Source organism: Sturnus vulgaris, chromosome 25 (genome assembly GCF_052056855.1).
Source record: "Sturnus vulgaris isolate bStuVul1 chromosome 25, bStuVul1.hap1, whole genome shotgun sequence".
Classification (NCBI taxonomy): domain Eukaryota; kingdom Metazoa; phylum Chordata; class Aves; order Passeriformes; family Sturnidae; genus Sturnus; species Sturnus vulgaris.
In genome coordinates this window covers 7,270,515-7,295,168 of record NC_142267.1, presented here as the reverse complement: position 1 = coordinate 7,295,168, position 24,654 = coordinate 7,270,515, and the positions used below count along the sequence as shown (strand labels likewise).

At 48.5% G+C, this 24,654-nt stretch overlaps 1 protein-coding gene across 1 annotated transcript; it reads left to right on the top strand.

Moving 5' to 3' along the window:
- The first annotated feature begins 341 nt into the window (after positions 1-341).
- On the top strand, positions 342-22,626 carry LOC106860528 (uncharacterized). Its single transcript, XM_014888407.2, has 9 exons — positions 342-540; positions 5,005-5,134; positions 6,092-6,322; positions 8,107-8,233; positions 10,005-10,132; positions 10,660-10,788; positions 11,542-11,645; positions 12,046-12,235; positions 16,455-22,626. The coding sequence occupies exons 1-9, from the start codon at positions 403-405 to the stop codon at positions 18,329-18,331; spliced, it is 3,054 nt and encodes a 1,017-aa protein (XP_014743893.2). The 5' UTR covers positions 342-402; the 3' UTR covers positions 18,332-22,626.
- The last annotated feature ends 2,028 nt before the right edge of the window (positions 22,627-24,654 follow it).

Below are 24,654 nucleotides of genomic sequence, written 5' to 3'. Positions count from 1 at the left end.
TCACGGGACAGGAACGGCCGGAGGACATCTGGGTACACGGGGATCACCGGTGACTAGTGACGCCTAGGAGCATAGGGATCCCTTGGCGGCACAGGGACCCCAGAGGCGCCCTGGGAACACCGTGGGATATAGGGACCCCAGAAGCGCAGTGGGGACACCGTAGCACACAGGAACCCCAAGGCGTAGTGGGGACACGGGCACCGGAGGGAACACCCGGACCCCTCCGGCCCCGCCCACGTGCGGGTTAGGGAGAGGGCGGGGCCTCTCGTCTTGCGCCCTCTGATTGGTCGGGCGGCCCCGATTGACGTGGGTGCCTAACCGGCGGGGCGGGCGCTTTGCGACGGTGGCGCTTGACGACGGCGGCGGCGACGGCGGCGGGTGCAGGTTCGGGCGGGGGCGGCCATGCTGCTCACCGTGTTCTGCCTGCGCCGCGACCGCTCCGAGATCACCTTCAACCTGCAGGTGGACGCCGACTTCGAGCTGCAGAACTTCCGCGCCCTTTGCGAGCTGGAGTCCGGCATCCCGGCGGCCGAGAGCCAGGTCAGGGCCTGCCCCCGCCCGGAGCGCCGGGGAGGGCCCGGCCGGTGTCCCCGGGCCCGGTCGCCCGGGCTGGGAGCGGCCGTGCCTCCTTCTTCTGCAGAGTCGGGGGTCTCCTGGGCTGGGAGCGGCCGTGTCTCCCGGGATCCGCCCCGGCCATCCGGAGTTTGGGGTTGTTTGGGGTGGTGGATCCCTCCCGGTCCCTCCCCTCGCGGAGCGTTCGAGTTTGAGCAGAAACACCTCGCTCTTCCCTCAAAATCCATTCGGGAGAAGGCTCCGAGTCCCCAGTGACCTGTGGTCTCTCCGGGAAAGGCTTTGTCCGCGCCCGCCGCGCAGCTGAAAGTGAGAAAATAATGAGGGTTTGTTTTGGTTTGTTTTGTGTTGAGGTTTCGGAGGAATCTAATGCTTAAACGGGGAAGGAATTGGAGCGAGGGGAACAGGAGTCGGAGCGCGGGGAAGGTGGTGGCCCGTGGACTCCTCAAACCCCAGGAAACGAGGCTGAAATGTTCGGGAAACGGTTTATGTATCCCATCAAGCCCCTGCCCGGTCTGGGACGGAAAGAGTACATTCAGTCTTTTCCTCCCTTTTTTCCACACAGGTTTGGGGACCGAACAGGCACATCCGTGTGGTTTTCCCAGCAAATATCCCCCTCCAGCCCGGATTCAGGGCTCACTCGTATGCCAGTACATGGGGGAGGCTGCGTGTGGGGGCGGCTCTGGGCCATCTGTCTGGGGTTTGATCATGTTTTGGGTTCAGTCCCGCGTTTTTGGCCGTTCCTCCTCGTTTGTCCTGGGCAGGGCGGTGTCGGCTCCTTTTCTCGGCGCCGGCCATGCCTGGCAGTTTGTAGAGTTTTGCGGTGGTGGCTTTTGCTTCCCGAGTCTAAATTAACAAAGTGTTTTTCCAGCCAAGCCAGGATTAGTCAGCGCTGGAAGAGCTGCTGCAGGGGCAGCCCTGGAGCTGTGATGTCCCTCACCCAACAGGTTACCAACGTTTGGCTTTCCCTCTGCCTTGGGAGAGCCTTATGATTTGGAATGGCAGGTTGGTGATGAGAGAGAAACAGTCTCAGCAGGGGTAGGAAATCCAGGTAGGGTGGATTCTCTTTTAGGAAAAAAAACCTTTTGATTTTGGGCAGGTGGGAAGGGAGAACCCACGTCACACAAAGATTTGTGCTCCAGCAGCCCTCCCGTGGCTGTGTCACAGCCACCAGTGAGCTCCCAGGTCTGGGGACAACCCCTGTGTGGGGAGCTCTGTGGTGGCTTTGACCTCTCCAGGCATGAACTGGAGCATGTCACCAGTGACCTCACTGTCACCGTTGTCTCTTGTGTCATGGTGACCTGCAGCTCCGGGTCTGGTTTAGGATAACGAGGAGTCACTTCTGTGTGTATTTTTTATCAGGAGTTCTCTCGTTTGAGTTTTTCCAGCACAGCTGACCTGTGTGGGGTTTGGGTGCTGCCAGCTCCAGGCGAGGGGAGCAGCGCTGCGCTTTTGTAGCCACCTCTGCCTTCCTTCTGCTCATCCATCTGCCACTCGTGCATCATCCTGTGCTGCGTCGTGTCGTGTTTTCCAGGCAGTTATTTCCTGCTCTTCTCTCTTCTCTTTCTCCCTGATGTTTGTGAGATGTTTTGAGGACCTTCAATGGGGAGAACAGGTTGGACATCAGGAGGAATTTCTCCATGGAAAGGGTGGTCAGGCCTTAGCAGGGGCTGACCAGGGAGGTTTGGAGTCCCCATCCCTGGAGGTGTCCATGGAATGTGGATGTGGCACTCAGAGCTCTGGGCTGGGGATAAAGTGGGGATTGCACCTGATGATCTTGGAGCGCTTTTCCAGCCTCAGTTATTCTGTGAGAAAGTTATAAAGATACAAGTTATCAGTGAAGCAGCTTCTTGTGTGGAAGGATTTTGCGTTGTTAAATCACAAATAGGCCGTTTTACATTTACCAGACTTGGCTGTTTTCTGCCCTTTTTCCTCATCCAAGGTGGATGTTGCATTGAAGGTGCTGTGTTGTCACTAGAAAGGATGAATTTAATTGTAAGGGTGGAGTAAACCACTCAGTATGGGGAGGAGGGTTAATCCCAGCTGGTTTGGGCAGTGAATTCTGGGTGCTGCAGTTTGGGGTGGGGCAGGAGCTGTGAGGTGTCAAAGGGACGGCTGTGGGCACAGGTCGCTGAGATAACAGAGGTGGCTGCTGGTGGCTGTGGTGATAAGAGGAGCTGGCCGAGGCGAGGGGAAATAATCTGACTTTCCAGTCTCCTCCACACACCAAGGCTGTGGCTTTCCGGGAGAGGAGGTAGGAGGCTCTCAGCAGAACCACACTCTTCATTCCTTCCCTTCCTTTATTTTCTCTCTGTGCCCTCCATCTGTGCCATGCTCAGGAATATTGGATGGATCCAGGATTTGGCTTGATTGATGTCTGCAGGTGGTGTCCAGCAGTCCTGGCTGGGGTTCCCTGCTCCATGGGAAGGTTCTACCCTCTGGCATCATGCACAGTAAATCCATCAGTGCCTGCATCCCTGTCTGAGTCACCTCCAGAAGAGCCCGTGTCTGGTGTCTGCCAGCCAGCAAAACTGCCACGAACCAGACAATCAAAAGACAGCAAAATCCAATCAGTTTGTTTTAAGAGTGAAGCAGAATGGGTCAGGAGGGGATTAATCTGTGCTGCTAATGGACATGGCGAGTGCCAGGCGCTTAATTCATTGTCTGGGATGTAAGACCGAACGCTCATAATCCAATCCTAGCAAGATGACAGAGGTAAAGCCTCACTTAAACTGATTAACTTGTCTCTTCCAGAGTGTCTTCACGGGGAATCTGCCATTTCAGATTTGGGTGTGCAGCTGGGATTTATGATACACTGGCTGTTGCTGCGGTGGCACCGACTCATGCTGGTAATGTGAGAGGCTCTGCTGGGCTCTGCCAGCACCAACTGACCGTGGTGGTGCCGCTGGTGTCTTGTGGGGTTGAGGCCACTCACTTTCAAATCTGTACATGGGCCCTGGAAGGGACCCGGTGTGTGAGGCAGCACTGAGGCTGCACACTGTGGTGGTGGGGAGGAGGCAGGAAGCTCGTGCCTGGTTCCATCATATGGAATTCAATTCTCTGATTGCTGCCCCATGAGGTTCTCGTCATTTGTGTTCCTCTTGCCTTGTCTTGCCTTGGCGCTGCTGCTGACGATGGGTCTTCACTGCCGAGTGCCACAGGGATAGTCTGTGTAAGATGTTGGAGTTGCTGGAGTGAAGCAGGGAAGTCTGTAGTGTCAACCAGACCTTAAGACAGGTAGTGATTGGTTTTTTGGGATCTTGTTGGATCTGCTCCCTATGATAGCATTAGGCAGAGCCACAGCCCATCCACACCAGGACTGTGAAAGCTTCTCCCATGTGGTTTGGCCAGTCCCGACCTGTGGAAAACGTGTTGTTGCTGATCTGGCCTTTTCCAGCCCCAAAGAGATGCGATTGGCTAACAAGGTGGTATTTGTGAAATTTGATCGTGTGCCTGAGAGTTTTAGGCAAAGTTCTCCATACTTTGGGCTGCTGCCAGGGCAGAAGGCAGCTGGGCTGATCTGCCTGGTGTCACTGTGTTCCAGTGACAGCACAGAAACCTTCCTGGTGCCAGATACCATTTCTGGGAGTTTCTGTTCCAGTTTTATGTTATATTTTGGGCTTTCCCAGAGCTTAGGGCCTCTGTAGGTATTACAAATCTGATGTTCATGGAAATGTTCTGTGGGGATTATTCACCTTTATCTCACTGTTTGTTTAGTCTGTGGACCCCTTGTTAAATCAGGTTACCAAACCAGAAATGGATATGTGAGTATGTGTTTTGTAGTTACAAGAAGTTAATTCCCTGCATGGGCTGATGGCAGTCTCAGGAGCAGAGCCTTTGGGTGCCCTGAGTCTGGAGAGTTGCATCACTGGAGTGAACTGGAAAGCACTGAGCTAATGATTGAGGTCCCTGTAAAACTGGTTATTCTTGGGAGCTGTGTTGTGGGAAGAGACAGAATGATGGCTGTTGGGTTGGATCATCCCTGGATCTACCTGGATTGGTGCTGCTGGCATGTCTGCAGTTGGTCCAGGGTCAGTGGGTGATGACTTGGGGCAGGGAATGCTGCAGAAAACATCTGGGCTTGTGTAATCGTGGAGTTTAGGAATGTGGACAGACAGTCTTGGTCAAGACTTGCTTCCCTCTAATGATCTTGGCCTCTGATCAGGGGAAAGCGGCCCTTCTCCGTGGTGCCAGTTGTCAAACCACAGCTGGATTTCAGCAAGACCAACCCCGTATTGTCCAGCCATGAATGTGTTGAGGCCCTGCAGTGCCTGAGGCTGGGCCTGTGAGGACATCACACCTTCCATTCTGAAGCTTGAGATGAATCCAGAGAATTTACTGGAATGATTTTTTTTTTCCCTCTATAACAAAATAACATCTTGTGCCTTTTTTTAACTTTTTCTCTGCTTGGTGCTGTTGGCTTTCCTGGCACAGATTGTTTATGCAGAGCGGCCGCTGACCGACAACAACAGGTCCTTGGCCTCCTATGGCTTGAAGGATGGGGACGTGGTGATCCTGCGCCAGAAGGAGACCGTGGAGCCACGGCCTTCCATGCGCTTTCCAGGTGAGAAAGGCTCCGTGCCTGCAGATTCATCAACACTTAACCCAACACCAGCTCCTGTCAGTTTCCTTTAGCACCTTCTGCGCAAATTGCTGAGGGAGGGAAGGTGGCTGGGATGAGTCGGGGGGCTTGTCTTCTGATTCAGTGTTTTATTCTGAGAAAGTCAATGCCATTTTATTGTTCCTTTGGGGAAGTGTGGAGGCAGTGAGCAGGTGACTGGTTCAGAACAGGCTTGGTAAAGGTGTGTGAATTTTCCAACAACCACCGGTTCCCTTCCTGCTGGATGTGATGGCACAGGCATGAGTGGCTTAGACCCAGGAACAGCCTCTATGGACGTGTGTCCTGAACCTGTTCCTGTGGCAGATTCCCTGAGAAGCCACATCTTGCCAAACCCAGTGGCTTAATCATGTGTGTGTGCCAAAGGCTCCTCTGCAAATGCCTGAGTGGAGCTCTGTGCCTCTGTCCTACCTTCCACAGCCCCTCCTAGCAAATCCCTGTAATAAAATATCCCTAGAAAAAGTGCCACAGGCTGAGAAGGGCATGGGAGCATTGCTGAGGTCCTCGTCCTTCCTCAGCTGGAGGATGGGTACCTGCAATGCAGGTCTGCAGGAAAGTTACTACTTTTTTTCCCCCCTGCTTTTTTTTAACCGAGAGACTCTGAAGTGCCTCAGAGCCACTGGGCCCTGCAGTCCCTCCATGAGGGATTCATGTTTGTGAAGCTGGGAATAGCTAGTCAGCAAGTGCATTTCAGGGGATTAAAAATGGGACAGACAGACGAGACGGGTTACATAAATGCACCAGTGTTGCTAACCCAGTAACCTGGGGACATCACTGCACTTCTGACACGAACTGCTGCTCACAGAATCTGCTCTTGCAGCTTTGAGGGCAGCTCATCCTTCTTGTGGTTTTTCCAGCAGAGCTGCAGCCATGAAGCACCGACACCTGTGCTTTTCCTTTCAGGTCTGCCCAGGATAGATTTCAGCAGCATCGCCGTTCCTGGGACTTCCACGCAGCAGCACCAGCCCCCGGCGCAGCGTCCGCGCCCATCGCCTCCGGACGCGCCCTCGTTCCCTCAGGGCCTGGACAACCCGGCGCTGCTGCGGGAGATGCTGCTGGCCAACCCCCACGAGCTGTCCCTGCTGAAGGAGCGCAACCCGCCCCTAGCCGAGGCTTTGCTGAGCGGGGACCTCGGTGAGCACTCAATGCAGAGTTCCTCCATTTCTGGGTGTATTTCTCCTGCCTGGCATCTTTAATATCCTCTTTATTATCTCCTACTCAGAAATATCAGATGCACAGGTAATTTGGATGTCTGTGAACACAAGTGACTCAGCTCCTGATTTTTACACTAAGACACTCCTTACTGCACATTTTCCAATAAAGGTGGTGTGTTTACTGCATCCCAGATCCTGCCAGGACTCGGCAGAGAGCAACACATTCCAAACCCAGCTCTGTCAATAGTGATCATGTGCTATGGAAGTGAACTGCAGAAAGGGAGAGGGAAAGGAACAAGGACATGGTGACTTTTAGGAACTTTCTCAATAGAAATAGTCATAAATGTGTAAGTTTCTGTTAATCCGGGAAGCATCTGTGTGTTTTGGGCACAGTTGAAACCTTGTCCTTCACTTCCTCTGCAGCTGATGTTGGTCCCCTGTTCTTCCTGTGGTGAAAGGTTTGAACTCTGGTGTCCTTTAGGTGTGAAAAGAGAGGAGTTTTGGGTAGCAGCAGATGAGCTCCTGAACCTCTGCAGGATGTTTAGTTGGGAAATAGATCCTGTTGAGTGTGGAGAAATAAATGAAGGCGAGCTTCTAGCAGGAGATTTTATCCACTCTCAGGGTTACATCTGAGTGATTTCTCTCTGTTACAGGAAACCAGAGAGGAATTTCCATGGATATTGTCAGCCTATTCTGTTTTTAACTCTGTCTTTAGTTCATATCCAGAGCTGAAGCTACATTCTTTGCACTCTAAGGCTTTTTCACACATCTTGCTGGGAGTTTTTCCCATCACCTTAAGCAGGGGTGCTGCTTTTGGCACAGGAAACCAAAGATTAAGACCAAGACACCCAGAGCTGGCTCCTCTGCTGCTCTCCCTGGTCTGTGCCCATCAAACTTTGACCCAGATGTGCATTTTCACTCCCAAATTGCTGCATTGGACTGTCTGGAGGAAGTAGTTTGGACTGGTTTTGCCCTTGTGCTGCACTGCTGCTACTGGCAGTGTTTGGGCACTGATCCAGCTCAGCTCCAGCTCGGATTCCCAAATATCTGCATAAATCCATGTCCTGTAGCTGTGCTGGATGAAGGCACCTGCTGTACAGAAGCCTGATTTCAAAAATCCAACAGTCAAATATACCCAACACCTCCCTGAGCACATAACAGCCTTTGAGCCAGAGCTGCTTCCTGGGATCGGCATCTCTGGAAGCAAACCCAAACCTCCCCTGTGTGCATACCTGCACGGACTGCCAAGTCCTTTTGGGGACGTATGTGATCCTATTCAAGTGTAAAAAATGGCCAGAGGCCATCCAGAAAGTGGGAATCTAAAAACTGTGGTGTTAAAGTGTGCATTTAGACCTGGCTACCTCCTGCTTCCAGTGGTAGGCATTCATCTTTGGGGATTGTAATCTCTGTTTTTGCCATGTTCCTTGAAACGTTGAAGGAAGTTTTGTCATTAGCCTTTGGGGTTTTTTTTTGGTTTTTTTTCCCTATAAAAATATATGTGCCAGGAAATTGAGTTTGATTGTGCAGTTTGGGTAAGGACATGAGAAGAGCGAGCTCTGTCCAGTTGCTTTTCATCTCGGCAGGTTGCCAAGTTTGCCAGTGATCCTCTGAGATCCATCTGTGCTGCCCTCAGAAGAAGCTTTTTCTGTTTGTTGCCGAGTCTATTCCTCAGCTGGCATCAAAAGAAGCATTAGCTGTGCCAGAATTTGATTTGCAAGAGTAATTTCCAATAAAAAGCATTTCTTTATCTCTTTGTTCCCGCAGAGAAATTCACCAGGGTGTTGCTGGAGCAACAGCAGGACCGAGCCCGGCGGGAGCAGGAGAGGATCCGGCTCTATTCCGCTGACCCCTTTGATCTCGAGGCACAGGCCAAGATAGAAGAAGACATAAGGTAACAAACCAAAGTGGCTTGTAGGCTTTGGGGTCCTCTCTGGGGAGAAAAAACTGCTGTGTGCTTCCATCCATGGTGTTTTTTTCTCAGAGAAGGCAGAATCTAAACACATGCCTTGTATGAAGGAATTTGTTTGCAGAATGATGCTCTGGGCCACCTTTGCACATGGGAAGGATGGGATTTGGGAGTGTGGAGTTGCACCCCATCGCTGAGATTTGTCCAGCTGAGATCACCGAGTGTTGCTCCTGGTGAGGGTGGGGAGGCCCTGGCACAGGTTGCCTAGTGAAGTTGTGGCTGCCCCATCCCTGGAAGTATTTAGGGTTGGACAGGGCTTGGGATAGTGGAAGGTGTCCCTGCCCACGGCAGGGGGTGGCACTGGATGGGCTTTAAGGTTGCTCCAACCCAAACCATTCAGGGATTGTATGATACAAGGTGACAGCACTGTTGTCTGTGCATGTGATGTCTTGGAGCTGCCTGATCTGGTCCACTCCTGAGACTGGAGCGCTTGTGGAAAGCACATCTCCTCTTGAGAGGTGTGAGTCCGGTGCCTGGGGCTTTGAACCCGAGAGCTGGGCTGGTGCTGTCTCCCAGCTGAGCTCTGCACAGCAACACGGCATTGTTTCTCCCAGCTGCCCTTGAGATTTGGTTTTGCATCCTGCTAATTGTTGTGTGTCTGGCTAATTCACTGATGAGAGGTTCTGCAGAAATGCATCGTGCTCATCAGCTTGCTCCCACTTGCTGCCTTCCAGATGTAATTGTGTTGGGCTGAGGGTTGATTTCTTCAGCTGGGTGGTAAATCCTGGAGTCGGTTCATGGCAGGTAGTTTTCCCCTGATAACAAAGTGTCTATCTGGTGCAGACCCATTGTTGGTCAGAACTAGAATTCACTGGTGGTAGTAGTGGCCTCACATTACAACTGACAAGGTGTTGGTGTCAGACAAACACTCGGCAATGCAGAAAATAGACATTTGTAGATAGTGAAACATTGCTCAGAGGCACAGGAACGCTTCCCTTCCTTAGATGAGGGACAGATAAAGGGGCTGTGCCCAAGGTTCTGCAGCTGTTTGGGCTGAGCTGTCCCCAGATTTCACACTCCACTTTGAAAAATGAAATGGCATCAGAATGTAAGCCTTTTCCCCTTCTTTGGGGAGATAAAGCTGTTTTGGATGCAGTCACTACGGCTGCCCATCACTTCCAAGATTATCCTGGGGCTGTGAGGGATTTCTTGAAGAGCATTTTTTCTGTCGGCTTGAATTTGCGCCAAGGGCTGGTGCTCATGGTGGTGTTCTTTCTGCCCTTTTGCTCACCTCCCTCTGCTCTGATGCCTGGAAAAGGAAAGATACCAGGGAAACCTGAAGATTTTAATGTTGTGTGGGATTCCATTGCTATTGGCAACATCTTTGTGTACCCTTGGCATGACTAATGAATCCACATGTATTTTGCTCTGAGTTCTCCAGGTTAACATGGGTGGCAGGTTCCTGTTGGCAGCGCAAGGCTGTCAGGAGCGAGGTGTGAGCTAGGCAGGGGTTGGAAGGGGCAGTAGCTGCTGGGGAATGATTCAGTGTCTCTGGACTAAGCTGAGATAATTCCTAGCAATCTTCAGCTCCCAGGTGTGTGTTTCACTAAGGAAGCAACCTTTGCTATGATTTAAATGTGTGTTTGTAAGGTGAGCAGCAGCAGGTGGAATTTCCAGTCCTGTCTGTGTGTCAGAGGGATGTTACAAGGTCTGGTTGACAGAAACTTTTATTCTTCTCTCTCTTCTCAAAATTCAGGCAACAAAACATTGAAGAGAACATGACAATAGCAATGGAAGAGGCACCTGAGAGCTTTGGGCAGGTGGTGATGCTCTACATCAACTGCAAAGTCAATGGACACCCTGTGAAAGCCTTTGTGGACTCAGGTGCTTTCTCCACACTCATCTTCACTGAGGGCAACAGTAAACATTATAGTAATTTTCCCAAAAAACTCCTATAATAAAGCATGAGAAGATTTTGGAGCACTTTACTGAACCCTGAGCACAGCCTGGGCGAGCAGAGCAGATTGTTGAGAGAAGCACTGTGGGAACACCCTGGATTAGGGCTCCTGGGATAGTTTCTGGGACTTCCTTTCCTAGAAGGTCACTGCCATGTGCGTGTGTCTTATCTCATTTTGCAGACAGGGGGATTTCACACACCTTTAATGTGGTGGTTCTCATCCACATCCTGCAAGGGGATGTTCTTGGAGTTGTTCCATCCCTACAGTAATAGTCAGTGCTAACCCGTGCGTGGGCAGCCAGGTCAGCACAGTGGGAGTCACAGGAAGCCTTTATGCCCTGGGGCAGGTGGGTCGGTTTCCCAGCCAGTGAGTACTAGATCTTAATCTCTTCCAGGAGAAAATATAAGTTTGTGCTGAGCCATCAGGATTTAACACAAGTTCTGTTGCTGGTAGGTGCCCAGATGACTATCATGAGCCAAGCCTGTGCTGAAAGGTGCAACATTATGAGGCTGGTGGATCGGCGGTGGGCTGGCATTGCTAAGGGTGTTGGGACACAGAAAATCATTGGTAGAGTGCACTTAGGTAAGTACTGGCATTTTTGGGGCAGCTTTAGCCAGGGGTTTGACTGCATTTCCTGCAATCTTGTCACTGAGGATTGGTGCTGTAATTGTTAGGAGCTCCTGCAGAGTAAAATCAAAGTGCATCTGCAATATGTTTTTTTGTCTTGGGCACAGAACTCTGTTTTTTGTCTCATTTAATGCTGTATTTTAATGGCATTACTCTAACACTTTGAGGTGAGGGAGTCCCAGCTCCTGCACACGTAGAGGACACGTTCTCTGAAGGCAAAACCCGAGGTGAACGTGAAACACCACAACCTTCCCTGTTTTGGGTGGGACAGCTGGGCAGGGTGAGCTACTCAGGAAGAGTTCCAGCACAGTGCAGTATTTGCTGTTCCTTTGGAAAGAGAAGCCTCTCTGTGCTCTTGTGCAGCTTTTCTGGATGGAGGACGTTGTCCTTATTACTGAAAAATCAATTCTGTTTGCTGTTGCTGCTGCTTAGATTTGTGCTCTAATAAATTGTTAGCAGCCGCTCAAGCTTGGAGGGTCAGAGAAGCAAGACTCGAGGTTCTTAGGCACATCAGCTTTAAAAAATAATTATTCTGGGACCATGGCAGGCCTGACAGTCCTGGGGATTGCACAGGGCCAGACTTTCTGTGACCAAAACAGTGCATCAGAGTGCTGATGGGTTTCAGATTCGCCCAGACTTTCCCTGGAGGTGGAAGCAGAAAGCAGATTTGTCATGCTGTAGTGGGAACTTCTCTCCCTTGTGTTTCAGCTCAGGTGCAGATCGAAGGGGATTTCCTGGCGTGCTCCTTCTCAATCCTTGAAGAACAGCCCATGGACATGCTCCTAGGACTGGATATGCTTAAGAGGCATCAGGTATCAAAATCTCTTTTGAAACAGTTAACTAGCTCTTGCAGGTTTAGTGAGAAGTGCAACATAAACGCCTTGCCTATGAATTCATAGGATTTTCTTGGGGAGAGTTGGTGGTGGATGATCTGCCAGCCTGGAGGCATGTGCACGACATCCATCATGGACAGCTCTAGGGTGTCTGGCTGCTGCCTGGAGCTTTTTGCTCTGATCAGAGATGCTCAGAGCTTTCCAACTGAATTATTTATTACAAATTGAGTCAGCCCTTTGGTTAGAGCTGATACTCCCAGCCCATCCTTACCTGCTATGAGCTGTCCCATTGGAGACAGATTGCCTGATCTCTCTCTCCTTTTCTCCAGGATCCTCCTGGCTCTCTGCAAGCCCCTGATGTGTCGATGCTCTTTTGCAGTGCTCCATTGATCTCAAGAAGAACGTGCTGGTGATCGGCACCACAGGCTCGCAGACCTCGTTTCTGCCCGAAGGCGAGCTGCCTGAGTGCGCGCGGCTGGCCTACGGCGCGGGGCGCGACGACGTGCGGCCCGAGGACATCGCTGACCAGGAGCTCGCAGAGGCAATACAGAAATCCGTAGAGGAAGCAGGTACCAGCAGGAGCCGAGCTGAAATAGGACTCTGTGCTCTTTTTTTTGCTGCATGTCAGGAAGTCTGTGAGCAGTTCCTCTTCCAGCTCCTGGGAGCAGCGTCAGCCAGTAAAGGGTGGAGAGAAGGGGCTTTATTCTTGCTTGTGGCCTCTGAGTTCACTTCTCTATTCCTTTCTGGGCTGTAAAACTTGCACAAAGGCACCTGGGGCTGTTTGCTGTTTATTTTGTGCTCTCCGTGCAGCTTCCCACCCGTTCTGGTTTTCTGGCTTTCAAGACATGGAGGTTAATGGTTGTCTGTGGCTGAGATCACGTTGTAGTGCCCGGCAGGGACGTGGTTCAGCTGCCGCTTCGTGTGAGCACAGCTCTGGGGAGGCTCCCAAAACCCTGCTCATATTGGCTGCACCACATAAAAATAGAGCAGCTATAGTGGTGACAAAATTCATTATAATTTTTAGAATTCGCACTATTTCAGCATTTTTCCCTGGAATGGTGCTCGTGCCCTTGGAAGGGGAATTGCCTCCTTGCAGTTGCTCTAAGGTTCAAAAGCTGAATTCACGTCCTCAGCCTTAAATGTGACCTGCAAAGAGAACTTTCACCCTCCTGCAGTTTTGTTCCCAGTATCCCTGGAATCCAAACACTGCAGAGATACGATGGCTACACAGAGTTTTGGTGGCTGCAGAATTTAGTTAAGTGATTTTATTTTCAGCCAAAATAGCTGAAAGCTGAGCTATGAGCCAAAACCAGACTGAAACTCAAATTTTGTTTAACTCCTCCCTTAATTCAGCTTTTAGCTGAAGGGGAAATTCATTATTTTTTCCCTGCTGTTCCAGAGAAGCTGTGAATACCTCAGGGTGTATTCCTTAAGCCTTTTCTGAAACTTTAAAAGATAACATTTTATATCCAAGAGTTCTCTAGAGACCTTTGAGTTTTGCTGTTCATTTTTCCTCTGAAAGAACGCAGTAAATTTTACTTCCTACACACATCTAGAACTTTTTGCCTGGGTCAGGTTTAAGCTGATCAAGTTGATTTCAACATTTTTCTCGTTAATTTTTAAAGACTAACATACACGTATTTAAAACTGAAATGAGAAAAGAAGGTTTAACCATATATTTTATATATTCTTTAGATACTACAATTTATATATATTAAGCTATCTATTTATAGATCTATCTATCTCTATATATATATGTAGTTGAAATGCACTGAAATTTTTCTTTAACACTTCCCAGTTACTGTTCGACAACCCAAAGAGTAAACAGTTAGTTACACATAATGAAGTTGATAACATTAAGGCAAGCTCAGGACTGCATTTATTGCTCTCTTTGGCCGATTTTCTTCCATCCTAAGAATATAAGTTTTCCAAAAATGTAAAAAACCTCAGAAGGAAAGTCTGGCTTTAATGAATCAATATGAAATAGTTTAAATGTGTGACTTTTCTAGCCGAATTTGAACGTTTATTAACTGAAATTGCAGCCAGTAGAGAGAAACAGAAACATGGATTTGACCTCGTGATTAGGTTTTGATGTCGCTAAAGGTCAGGCTCAGGAGCTTGGGCTTTTGTCTGTTCCCACAGCCTGGCAGATCTAAATATTAGTTCTTTTCCTGTTAAAACCTAGAGCCTGATGAGGCTTGGGTTAGCTTTTGGAATAATTTCCACTTTGGATGAGGCTTTGCAGATATTATAGTTGGTTGGATTTAGTTCTCTGTTGAAAGCAAGCAAACCTCAGCCCAAACTGTGAGTCTTTACAATAAAAGCATTTTAGACAAGTTTTTTAAATAGAAAAGTGCCTGAAATTACTTAAATCCAAGCTGCTTATGTACCACATATGGTTCTAAGGGACCATGAGGCTTTATTCAGGCTAGTCAGCACTCTGACACTTTCCGTTGATGCTGAGCCCTAGAGGAATGTAAAAGATTTATGGGAATAGGAAATCCATTTTGTGTGTTCACTTAATGCTCATAGAACACTAAGGCACAGAACTAAAGTGGCTCTTGTTCAGATTGATTGTGACAGTCCTGACAGTTCTAGACACAGTACCAGCCTCTGGCCCATAGGCTTTTGTTGACTGTATCCTAAAACGTCAGCACATTCCCTCTTTCTTTCTTTCAAAACTTGAGTTGCTGCTAGGCGGTACCAAGAAAACCAAGAAAGGAAAAACCAGAAAACGGAAGAAGGACAGAAAAAGAATGTGATGCAGCTCCGAAGAAGCTCAGCTCCCCACAATATGTGTGTTCTTTTATAACAGCAGGAATTTTTTCTGGCTTTCAGGAGATGGTACAACACAAATGGCTACCTGCACCTGGAGGCTATTAAAGTGCTTGTTTTGAATGTACCTAGATTATCCTTGAGCTTTATTTAATCCCCTGAAGCCCACTTTAGGGCATCTCATGATTTCTGTCAGCTTGCTGGTGGTTCAGCATGTATGGGAGGCAGCTGAGCTGGTGATGGAGTCCTGGTGGGCTTCACTGAGATCCAGGACCTCCACGTCCTTATTTACCTCTGAGGGCTTGATGTTCTTTTGTGCCAATTTCCCACCACTGGGGAACTCTGTGCTCATGGAGGATTTACAAACCTGGCAGCAAAACGGGAGCTGTTTTGCTGAGGAGGAACTGTCGCCAGGCAGTTCACCCAACATACACCTTTTCATCCAGGCAGCCTCAGTCCAAGTCACTGCCACCACAAGCAACTCAGGCTGCTCCTGGTGCAGAGAGGAATTTATCCCTGATGGTGCACTTAGTGAGGAAGAGTTTGTTCCCGGTTTTGGTTTGATCCATATCCCTAATGGGGCTGGGACTCAGCTCCTGTGACTACCCCAGGAGAAGGAGGACACTGAGGAGTGCTTGGCAGAAAACTCGCTCCTGCTGCTACCTAAATGCAAATCCCTGATGTGTCTGATCAGACCCTTATTAATGATCCAGCAGGTCAAAAGACAATTCTGCTTCCTCCCTGAAGGGTGGTTTGGGAGCAGAGAGTGTGAATGTAATTATTCCACATAGAAACAGAAAGGATCCCTCTGGTTTTCATCCATATCCTCTGTCAGAAAACTCTTTGTCACCATTAGGAAAGATGAGCAGTGGAGTGGTGTCACAGAAGGTACTGCACTGGTTTTAGTTAACAGAGAATAAAAGGAACAAGGCTGAGGACAGAGAAGCAGATTTCTGTCTCATTGGTGAATTGAAAGGGAATCAAGGCTGGAGGTGTAGACATGGCAAGCTGTACCCCAGTACTATAAAAGAGATTCCAGCAGAACCAGTGGCGTGTGTTTAAGACCACTGAGTTTGAGAAGGGAAAGGGCAGCAAATCACAGAGCACAGAACCTGAATGTGTGATCCGGAGTAGGTGCTCCTGCAAAGGTCGTGTGAGTGATTTAACGAGTGCAAGAGCCATGATACATCAGCGAGATCAGACGGTCGGCAAGATAAGGTCACTTGATCTCCCCTGATAACCACAGCCAGTGTTTGGTGCTTCTGATAGAGATCTGCAATTCATCTGCTCTCTATGAGGACAAGGAAGCAGCAAGCTGGGCTTGACTTCTGGCTGCTTCTCCTTTGCTTTGCTCTTCCCAGCCTTGGGCAGCAGTTCTTTTGGGGGATTTCTTTCCCCCTACAATCTGTACACTTCCCTTTTGCATCCAGCTGGTGTTTGAACACCTTCTCTTGGGTCTGATAGCACTGCTGGGAGCACAAGCCAAGAACTGTGTTGCCGTCTCAGTTCTCATATCCCTGAAATATGTCTCCTGAGTATCTCCAGCCAAAGGGAGAACAGATGAGTACGGCACTAGACATATGTGGTTTACTGTGTAGAGTTCACCAAGCATTTAGTATCACCCACAGACTGCTCTGTGGCATAGACAGTACAGAACAGCCTTTAAATTGTGCTCTGGCAGAATTATTCTTGCCTTGATGTGCCACATTTGCCAGGCAGAATCTTTCTGGGAGGCAGGAGCTCCTGCAGTCTCCCTGCTGTTGTGCCGGACAGTCAGGAGGGGAGCTGTGCAGGACTGTAACCATGCATGGTGTGTGCTCTGAATGCTAACACGAGTTTGGTGTGTTTGTTTCCTAATCCAAACAGAACGTCGGAAGCCTTGATGCATGTAGTGTGTGTTTACTGCAGCTGGAGTGGGCCACAGACCAGGTATTTAGAGCCACCTGTTCCAGTTTGTGCTGCCATGGTCCTTCTGTTGTGTCCTCACTGCTCCTTTCCTTCTGTCTTCCATAGAGAATAGTGACAAAGAAACTACCTCACTGGAAATGCCCTCATTACCAGCTTCTGATGGGTTTCAAAATCCAGTCCAGTCTTCAGGACTAAATTCCAAGATCTGTAATCCCACAAATCAGTTACTTGATCGTTCTGTCTCTGCCCCTGCTTCAATTTGCTCATCCGAGTCCAGCCTTGCAGAGCCCATTGATCCTAGAACCGTCAACTCTTCACTTGAACACCAGATAACCCCAGGAAAAGAACAACTTCTGGTTTCACAGCATCATTCCAATAGCTCTTCCTTGGCAAATAATGACCCTTCCCCACACACTGGAGATGCAACCTGCTCCAATCCAGCTTACCTTTCACAGAAGACACTCAAAGAAACATTTAGTGCTGACATTTTAAAGGAATGTAATGCTAAAGGACAAGATCATGGTCAGGAACATCCTCTGGAAGTGACAAAAGTCAATTTGGATGACACTGCTGCCAGGCACAGGCAGGATAAGGATATCTGTCTGTCTTCAGAGCAGGAGCAAAAACACGAGCTTCCCACAGATCATCGGATGTGCAAAGAGCCAGAAAAGGAACATCTTGAGGAGCAAACTGAGACAACTAACCCAGAACCTCCTTGCTGTGTTGGTGGGGTTGAGAAACCTGCTATGGCAAAAGCCAAACAGCCAGAAAATCCTCCCATGGAAATGAGAGATGGACTGGAGAGAACAGGTCTTTCCTGTGTGAAAGGGAGTATCCAACTGTCAGCCTCCTGTAGCCATGTGCACATGGAAGCCTCCATGGAAATAGATGCAGTGGAGCAAGCTGCAGCTGAAGCGCAGAGCTCAGCAAGGCAGCAAAAGCAGCAGACTGAGAATAGATGTATATCCAACCTGAACTCAGAGGCCTTCTCCATGGAGGTGGAGTTGCTGAAGTCTCCGTCCTCCTTGAGTGATCCACTTTGCACCAGTGATGTCCTGCAGCCTAAAAGCACTAGTGAAATTCCTGCAGAGTATCATGAGTTGGATAATTTGGCAGCAGACAGCTCTTCCCTTTCCAGCACACAACAGCTGGACACAGATCCAGGAAGACCTTCAGAAGAGCCATGTTTCCCTCTAGCATCAGCCTTGAAAGAGCTTCACAAACTCTTGGTTATCAGTCGTAAAGGAGAAGGTAAGATCCTTGCTTCGGAAGAAGTCTCACAGCTGGAAATGGCTCACAGAGAGCCAGCAGTGCAGCAGAAGGGACTTCCTGAAGGTGAGCAGAAAGGCTCGGATCCAGCCAGCCAGGAACAGAGCTGTTCCTTTGCTGAGGCGAGGTCTGAGGATGGAGGAGCAGAGGGGAGCCAGCCTTGTGATTCTGGCAGAGAGCACATCAGCACCGGGCCCATGAGTTCTGGGCAGCCTGTGCTCGGGGGAGATGCTTTAGAGAGGCAGAAGAGTTCAGGTAAGAGCAATGTGATTGTGGTGAGTTCTGCAGCCACCCCTGGCCAGCAGCAGAGCCCAGAGCAGAGGGAGGTTTTAGCAAGAGGTTCTCAGAGTCCACCTAGTCCAACTTTGGAGCAAAGCACACCTGTTTCCTCCACATCTGCTTCGGGTGAAGGAGCACCACAGGATACTCAGAGCCTGTTCACAGGAGCACCTGGGAGAAGTGGTAGTGCTGCTTCTGAAGATCCGTGGCCAGTGGGTGGGAGTGAGGAACCACTGCTGAATCCCCCAGCTGCCTATACCAGACTGGCCACAGGGGCTTCTCCAACTCCTGCTTTCCCTGTGGCTGATGTTGACCGGATCCTCGGTGCTGGCTTTACGCCACAGGAAGCTCTCCATGCCTTGGAACAAGCAGGTGGAAACGCAGATCTTGCTCTTCTCATTTTGCTAGCCAAGAGCATCGTTGTTCCTACGTAACTGTGGAAGAGGGAGCTGACTGGGGGATCTTTTCTCCTACAGGAGTATCTCAATGACACACCACAATGGACAAGCAGAATGTTGAGCCAGATTTTTTAAATTATTTGCAGCCAAAGTAACACATCTCTTCTGTTTCACTCATTAGATTTGGGCTTTGAAAAGAAAGAAAACGTCCTTGCATTGTGTGGACAGGATAGCTTTTAATCATTCATACTGGATTAAAACTGCTGGTTTTAGTTAAATATACAATTTTAGAATAATTGCCAATGCTACGAATAAAAAGCAGCAGCCACTGCACTCACTGCCCTGTCCGAAACAAAGCAGGTTTTGATGGGGATTGGCCACATGTGCACAGGAGGGGAGGCGCGCACTGAGTCTAGTGTGGACTCTGGATTTGTTGCAGCTCCTTGGAACCCAACATCCAGCTTTTGAAATTATCCTGGGAGCTACTAAATGTGTGTAGATGCTCATGGATGTGTAAAGCTATGCCAGAGGAGCGAGGGGTTTTTCGTGTGTGCATGGGGAAGGCTGATGCTTATTTTTGCCAAACCCTTTTATGCTTTGATTTAGAGTTGGTCAATGATTCTTGTGTGTCTCTTCCAACTCAGAATATTCTGTGATGTTCTTGGGCCAGTGTGTTCCAGTTTACAACATGGGGATAGAAGAAGGGAAGGGATAGAATTTGGTGCTACCAAAACTTACAAGATACGTTTTAACTTATTCAAAGATGTGGTGGTATTAACTGTAGGTCTGGGGGGGAGGGAAAAGGAGTACTGACATTTTTTTCTAGCCTTGCCCACATCATGTTTTTCCTCATGCAAAAAGAACAAGTTCAGCCAGTTTAAGGCTAAACCTTAATGATGAATTTGTTTAACAAACCAACTGTGTGTTACAGCTCTAAATCTCCCTGTGCCTGGGGAGGAATGAACATCTCAGTGGCTCCAAGCAGGGCTGTGATTGAAAGAAGGAAGAATCTGCTTTGCTCTGGTTTGTCTGTATGTCTGGAGTTGATTGGCCTCTTGGCTGTGGAATGCCATGGCTGGGGGTGCTGATCTTACACCTCCTCAAGAGCAAGGGCTCCCCAGCAGGGTTCATGGAACAAACACACTGATGTAGCTTCCATGTTACAGCCATCTTCTGGGATATCTCTGGTGAGTCACCTGAGTGGTGAGGCCTCACCAAGGCTATGCTTAGCCCTTTCCAGATGCTTTTCTGACGGGAAAAGAACTCCTTTGTGATGCTCTGCAAAGCCACAAAACTGTCAGGGCTGGGGAAGGAAAAGGAAAGCATGGTTGAAACCAAATTTTAAGTAGAAGCTTTGATTTAGTCCCACTTGCAAATCTCAGAAGTGGCTCTGTATTAGGTGTTCGTCTTGAACTTGACACATTTGAGCTAAACCTGGAGCGATGGCTCAGCAGCACCAGACACATTTTTGTTCGTGGCTTCCATGTGGTGTTGTGGTTGTCTCAGGCCTGTGTCCTGGTGTTTGTGTTCCCTGTTGCTTTAGCAGGTCTCCTATGTGTGTGCTGGGCTGTTTTTATGCAGGTGGCATTTAAAAACAACACAGATTTGGTTTCATCTGTCACCTCACAGGAGTTTGTGCTGTCACTAAGTGCTGGTGTCAGATTTGTCGCAGACACTTGGGCAGCCAGGAGATCCTTTAGAGTAATAAAGGGCTTTAGGTATTTCACTGTCAAGTGGAGCTTCTCCATGAGCTGGGATGGTACTATCCAGACCCAAAGGTCCCAGACAGGTTTGGCTTACATCCCTCTGCTTGTGATGCCAGCAGCAGGCACTGCTCCATATGGGAAGCAGTGTTTGGCTGTCTGGAGCAGCATCCAATGACTCACTTGAGGCTCTGCTCAAAATGAGTTACTGAGGCCAGACTGCAGCTTTCTCATCTTCACCAGGCAGGTGGAGTTACCCCCAGTTACCCCTGCCGAAGGTGTGGTTTAATATTCTCCTTGCAATGAGCACCTCAGATCAACAGAAGCCCCTCTGTGAAGGGCAGCGCTTGAGCTGGTACAGGATTACAGTATCAGCAGGTGTCTCTAGAAGCCTTAGGAAATAGGGTCTATAAGACCCATTCCTGTCTGCATCTGGTTCACCATCAGAAGCAGCAGCAACGAGGCTCCCAGATCCAGAGCGACTTCAGAGGGCTGAGTCTGACTGGCACTGCAGGGCTTGGTGAGGCTTGGTTACTTGGCCCTGGGAGCAAAGTAACACAAGAGCCAGGGGCAGGTTGGCTCTCTTGGATGCAGGAGAGCTGAACCTGCACCCTTTGCCATGGGTGGATCTACTGCCAGCTGCTTAGAGCAGCAGATGTTGGCTACTCAGTGTTGGCCACTCAGTGTTAGGCCCTTGTATCACTGTTTTAGAAGCTGTTGCTCAGCTGGCCCAAGTGGTGTTGCTCTGCACCAAGCTGGTGACAGGATCTGCTCTCATGGCCACGCTGACTTAGGCTGCGCATACAGAATTTATGCTATAAAAGCTTTAGAGCATCAGCCAATCTGCTTCAGTGCTCACTTTTGTTCCTTGTCAAATATAAGTTTTGAATCTTGCCCTTCTGCCAAAGCTGTCTGGAAGCATTTATCCATAGTGCTAGAATTCCATGGGTAAATCTCCCCAAACTGCTAGAAACAAACTTTGACCCCCAACTGATAAATATTTCTAAAACTTGTATCAAGTAGGTCCAAGCCTGGTGATTTAAATCTCTTAATTTCCAAGCCTTGCTTTGAGTGAATGGCTATGTGCTGCTAAATTAGTGAATAATTTTTTTAGGAGCAAGATTTAGTATAAAATTGGGGCAGTGGTGAGTATTTAAGGTTAAAATAAAATGTAATAGAACATGTGTTTAGCGAACACTGTCTAAAAGTTGTCTTTGTTTCAACGTGTGTCCTCTCTGCTGCATGCACACGCACATCCTCTGTTTAGCCTCTGCAGTCCCTTGGCTGGTCTCTGTGCTGACCTGGCCCACAGAGTGGGAGTATTTATAGGACAGGAGGGATGGCAGAGTCCTATGGCTTATTGGCTACAATGTGGGATAAAGGTACCACCAACAGCTGTTCAGGTTTCCAAGGAGCCAGGTATTCCGGCCTAATATCAGCCACTTGGTTCTTTTCTCTTCCCCCTCATTAACCACTGCTGCAGTGTCCTAATGTCACATCACTTAACAAAGGGAATTCTCCATGGATGTCCAGCTCTAGAGAGTAAAGCAGTGCTCGGAAGCTGCTTTGTAAAGCTGCCAGCACCTGTGGGGACCCATGTGAGTCTGTAGAGCTTCTTTCTGTGTGTGCCCTGGAGCTACTCCTGGTTTCTGAGATTTGCTTTTCTCCTTAAAAATACTGAAGAAATTCACTTGGCCTCTTGATGACTGCGTGTTTTTGTACATGAGGCCACAGGTGAACACAGGGGTGATGTTTAGTGGAATCCCAACATCTCGGAGTTTCTGGGCATGGGTAAGAGGAGGGAATATTCCTGGTGACCATCCCTGGCATGTTTATCTGCTGCAGGACAGAGCTGAGCTATGCTGTTAGCGTGACAATCTCTGCCTCCTTGCTTTGTATCTTTAACTTTCTATGTAGACACTCAGTCTCCAGGACTGTTAACCTTGTACGTCCTCCATGTTCCCCTCTTCCGTCTCTCCCTCTTGCCATCTCCTCTTCTCAAAAGTAGCAATATTTAAGTGTACTTGCTGAATGCTCAACTTCAGATCCGTTTTCTGTAAAACTATGCCATTGACGAACAAAAGGAGGAGCAGGTCCTAGAGGTTTCTTCACCAGACTTGTACTTTCTGCCAAACAGCTCCCCAGAACTCTTAACAGAAATTCAAAGAGGAGAAATCCAGAGGTATTTCTGCCTGCCTCTCTCGGAAGTCAGCTTGGGAAACGGGGTTGGTTTCATGTACATCATTCCCCTCTGAAGCGCTCAAGGGATTTCTTCCTGCACTGTGTAGATGAGGCTTAGTCTGTGACCCAAAGCGCAGCAGTGTGGGTCACATTTTGACTGATGCTTCAGAGTTTTACAGACTCACTTAGGGAACTTGAGGGAATCAATACTCAGGAATCCTAAAGCTGATTGTGTTTTGTGTCATTGACTCTTGTGGGCTGAACACACTGCAGCCTCACAGGCGGCTGAAGAGAGGAGTGGGTGTGTCATCAATGGGATGTGGTTCTGCCCAAAGTAGTACACACTTGATTATTTTTTGATTTTTTTTAATATTGGGGGACTGTTTATCAACAAATTATGTGTAAAAAAATTTGATATTTAAAAAATGAATAAACACTTTATCATAATGTTGCTTGGTTAGTCTGTCTGTATTTCTGAGGTTGGCAGCTCTGCACTCAAATCCTTCACTGCCTTTTTTCCCAAAGTCAGTGGATTTTCTGTAACATAAATGCTGCCATTTTGAACATAATGAGTAGAAATCTCTGGGTAAAATTATTCCAATTGGGAGGGCCTGAGAATAGACTTGAGAAATTCCTGTATTCCATTTCTTTGGGGATGGGCTGTTGGGTCCTTCCTGGAGGACTTGTAAAAGCATCAGAGTAAACATAAAACAATGGCACTTGCCCATGGCACTTCTGCTGGGAAAGTGAATGGGACACTCCTTGTCTCCTACTTAAATACCTAATTTCCAGCCCAGTTAGCAGATGGTTTTATTTTTCTGGAGCTGGAAGTTAAATTTCTTGGGACATTAAAAAAATTGGCATTTAAGGTCCTGAAAAGCTCATTAGAGTTTTAGTTAGAAATAGTCCTTTTATGAAGTCACATTCTCTTAGCGTCACTTAGTACAACAGGTTTTACAAGGGAGGCGTAGAGGATATTCCTCCTGTGAAACTTGGGGCATAGTCACTAGCCCTAAGGTCCTCTCATGGAGGAGCAGCTCCTTTTTCAAGTCCAGAAAAACTTCCACTTTTCCTTGAGACAGCATTGAGGTTTTAGCCATTTGAAATCCCTGCTAACCAGAGCTGTGGGTGCTGGTTCCAGGTGAGGGAGACACAAACACAATGGGTTATGATTCAGTGACTGTGACAAACTGGGCAGTGGATTCCTCGTCACATGTTCAGAGCTCTGCATGTGATGCTGGTGTCACTCTTAGAACTAAGTGAGGGCATTAATTATCATGCAAAACTGTATTTTGAATTAATCTTTCAGGGTGGGAAAAGGGAAGGCTTGATGTGTGGGCTGCTACAGCCTCATTGACCAAAGGGTTGCTGTGATTTCTTCTGCTGGGAGATTGAACACTGTAGTTCAAAACTATTTTGAGCACTTAGGCATTGTCTGTTCTGCTTGATAAAGATAGTTTTATTTTAGTAGTGTATAAAAATTATGATTAATGACACAGTTGTGTTCATGTTTGGGATTGTTCCAGTCTGAATTGGCCTGATGCCCTGAAGCTTTACAAGGGTAGGTTGTGGCTGCCCCTGGATCCCTGGAAGTGTCCAAGGCCAGGGTGGATGGGGCTTGGAGTAGCCTGGGATAATGGAAGGTGTCTCTGCCCATGGCAGGGATTGGAATGGGATGAGCTTTAAGGTCCCTCAAACCCAATTCTTTCTGAGATTCCATGAACTAGAGCACTGGCACCCTGAAATCTGCAGCCTTTATACAGCCAAGAGAGTGTCAGGTCCTGTGCAATAAATGTAGACTCCAAGTTGGTGTTTTCCTTGGTTATATTTTTTGGGCCTTTAGGAGTAGAGGTCTCTCCTAAAAACTTCCTGCAGAGGTGTGGAGTTTAAAAACAATAGCTTAAGGTTTTTTGAGCAGTCAAGTGGATGCAGCGGCTGCATCAACAGCAAGAGTGGGATGCACAGAGGTGAGTGCTCCTTCATGCAATTTCCTGCTTCAGAATAGTTCAAGGAATGGTCAGCAGAAGGAACATGGCTGAGCCATTGCTCAGGAATTCTGCAGTGCCTCCCATCAGCCCCTGCCAGGCCCTTCTGCAGTCCTACATGCCTGGTGTGGCTTTGCCAAGGTAACCACTTTTTGGGCAGGTTTGTCACCAGAATGGGATTTGGAAAATCCTGCGGGGCCACCTGGCTTTTGATTCACTGTGACCTTACATTGATAATCTGCTCTGCCTCATTCCCTGCGAGTATGCTGAGGGTGCCAGGACCCCTGGAATTGTAACCACTACACTATGATATAATTACCTCCAGCAACCACGCATGTTAATTACAAGGTGCTGTCGTGCTTACCAATAAAGCACTGAGTCAAACACAAGGATGTGAGTGGTTGTTGACTGAAATCCCTCCCAACAGCCACTGCCGAAGGAATGTCTGGTTCCCAGTCTCTTTGTTAACAAATGGAAATTGGAAGGGGTT

Coding starts and splice junctions, on each gene's coding strand:
- LOC106860528 (XM_014888407.2), top strand. CDS start 403: ATGCTGCTCACCGTGTTCTGCCTGCGCCGCGACCGCTCCGAGATCACC. Junction 8,234..10,004: donor AAGATAGAAGAAGACATAAG/GTAACAAACCAA, acceptor CTCAAAATTCAG/GCAACAAAACATTGAAGAGA. Junction 11,646..12,045: donor ATATGCTTAAGAGGCATCAG/GTATCAAAATCT, acceptor GCTCTTTTGCAG/TGCTCCATTGATCTCAAGAA.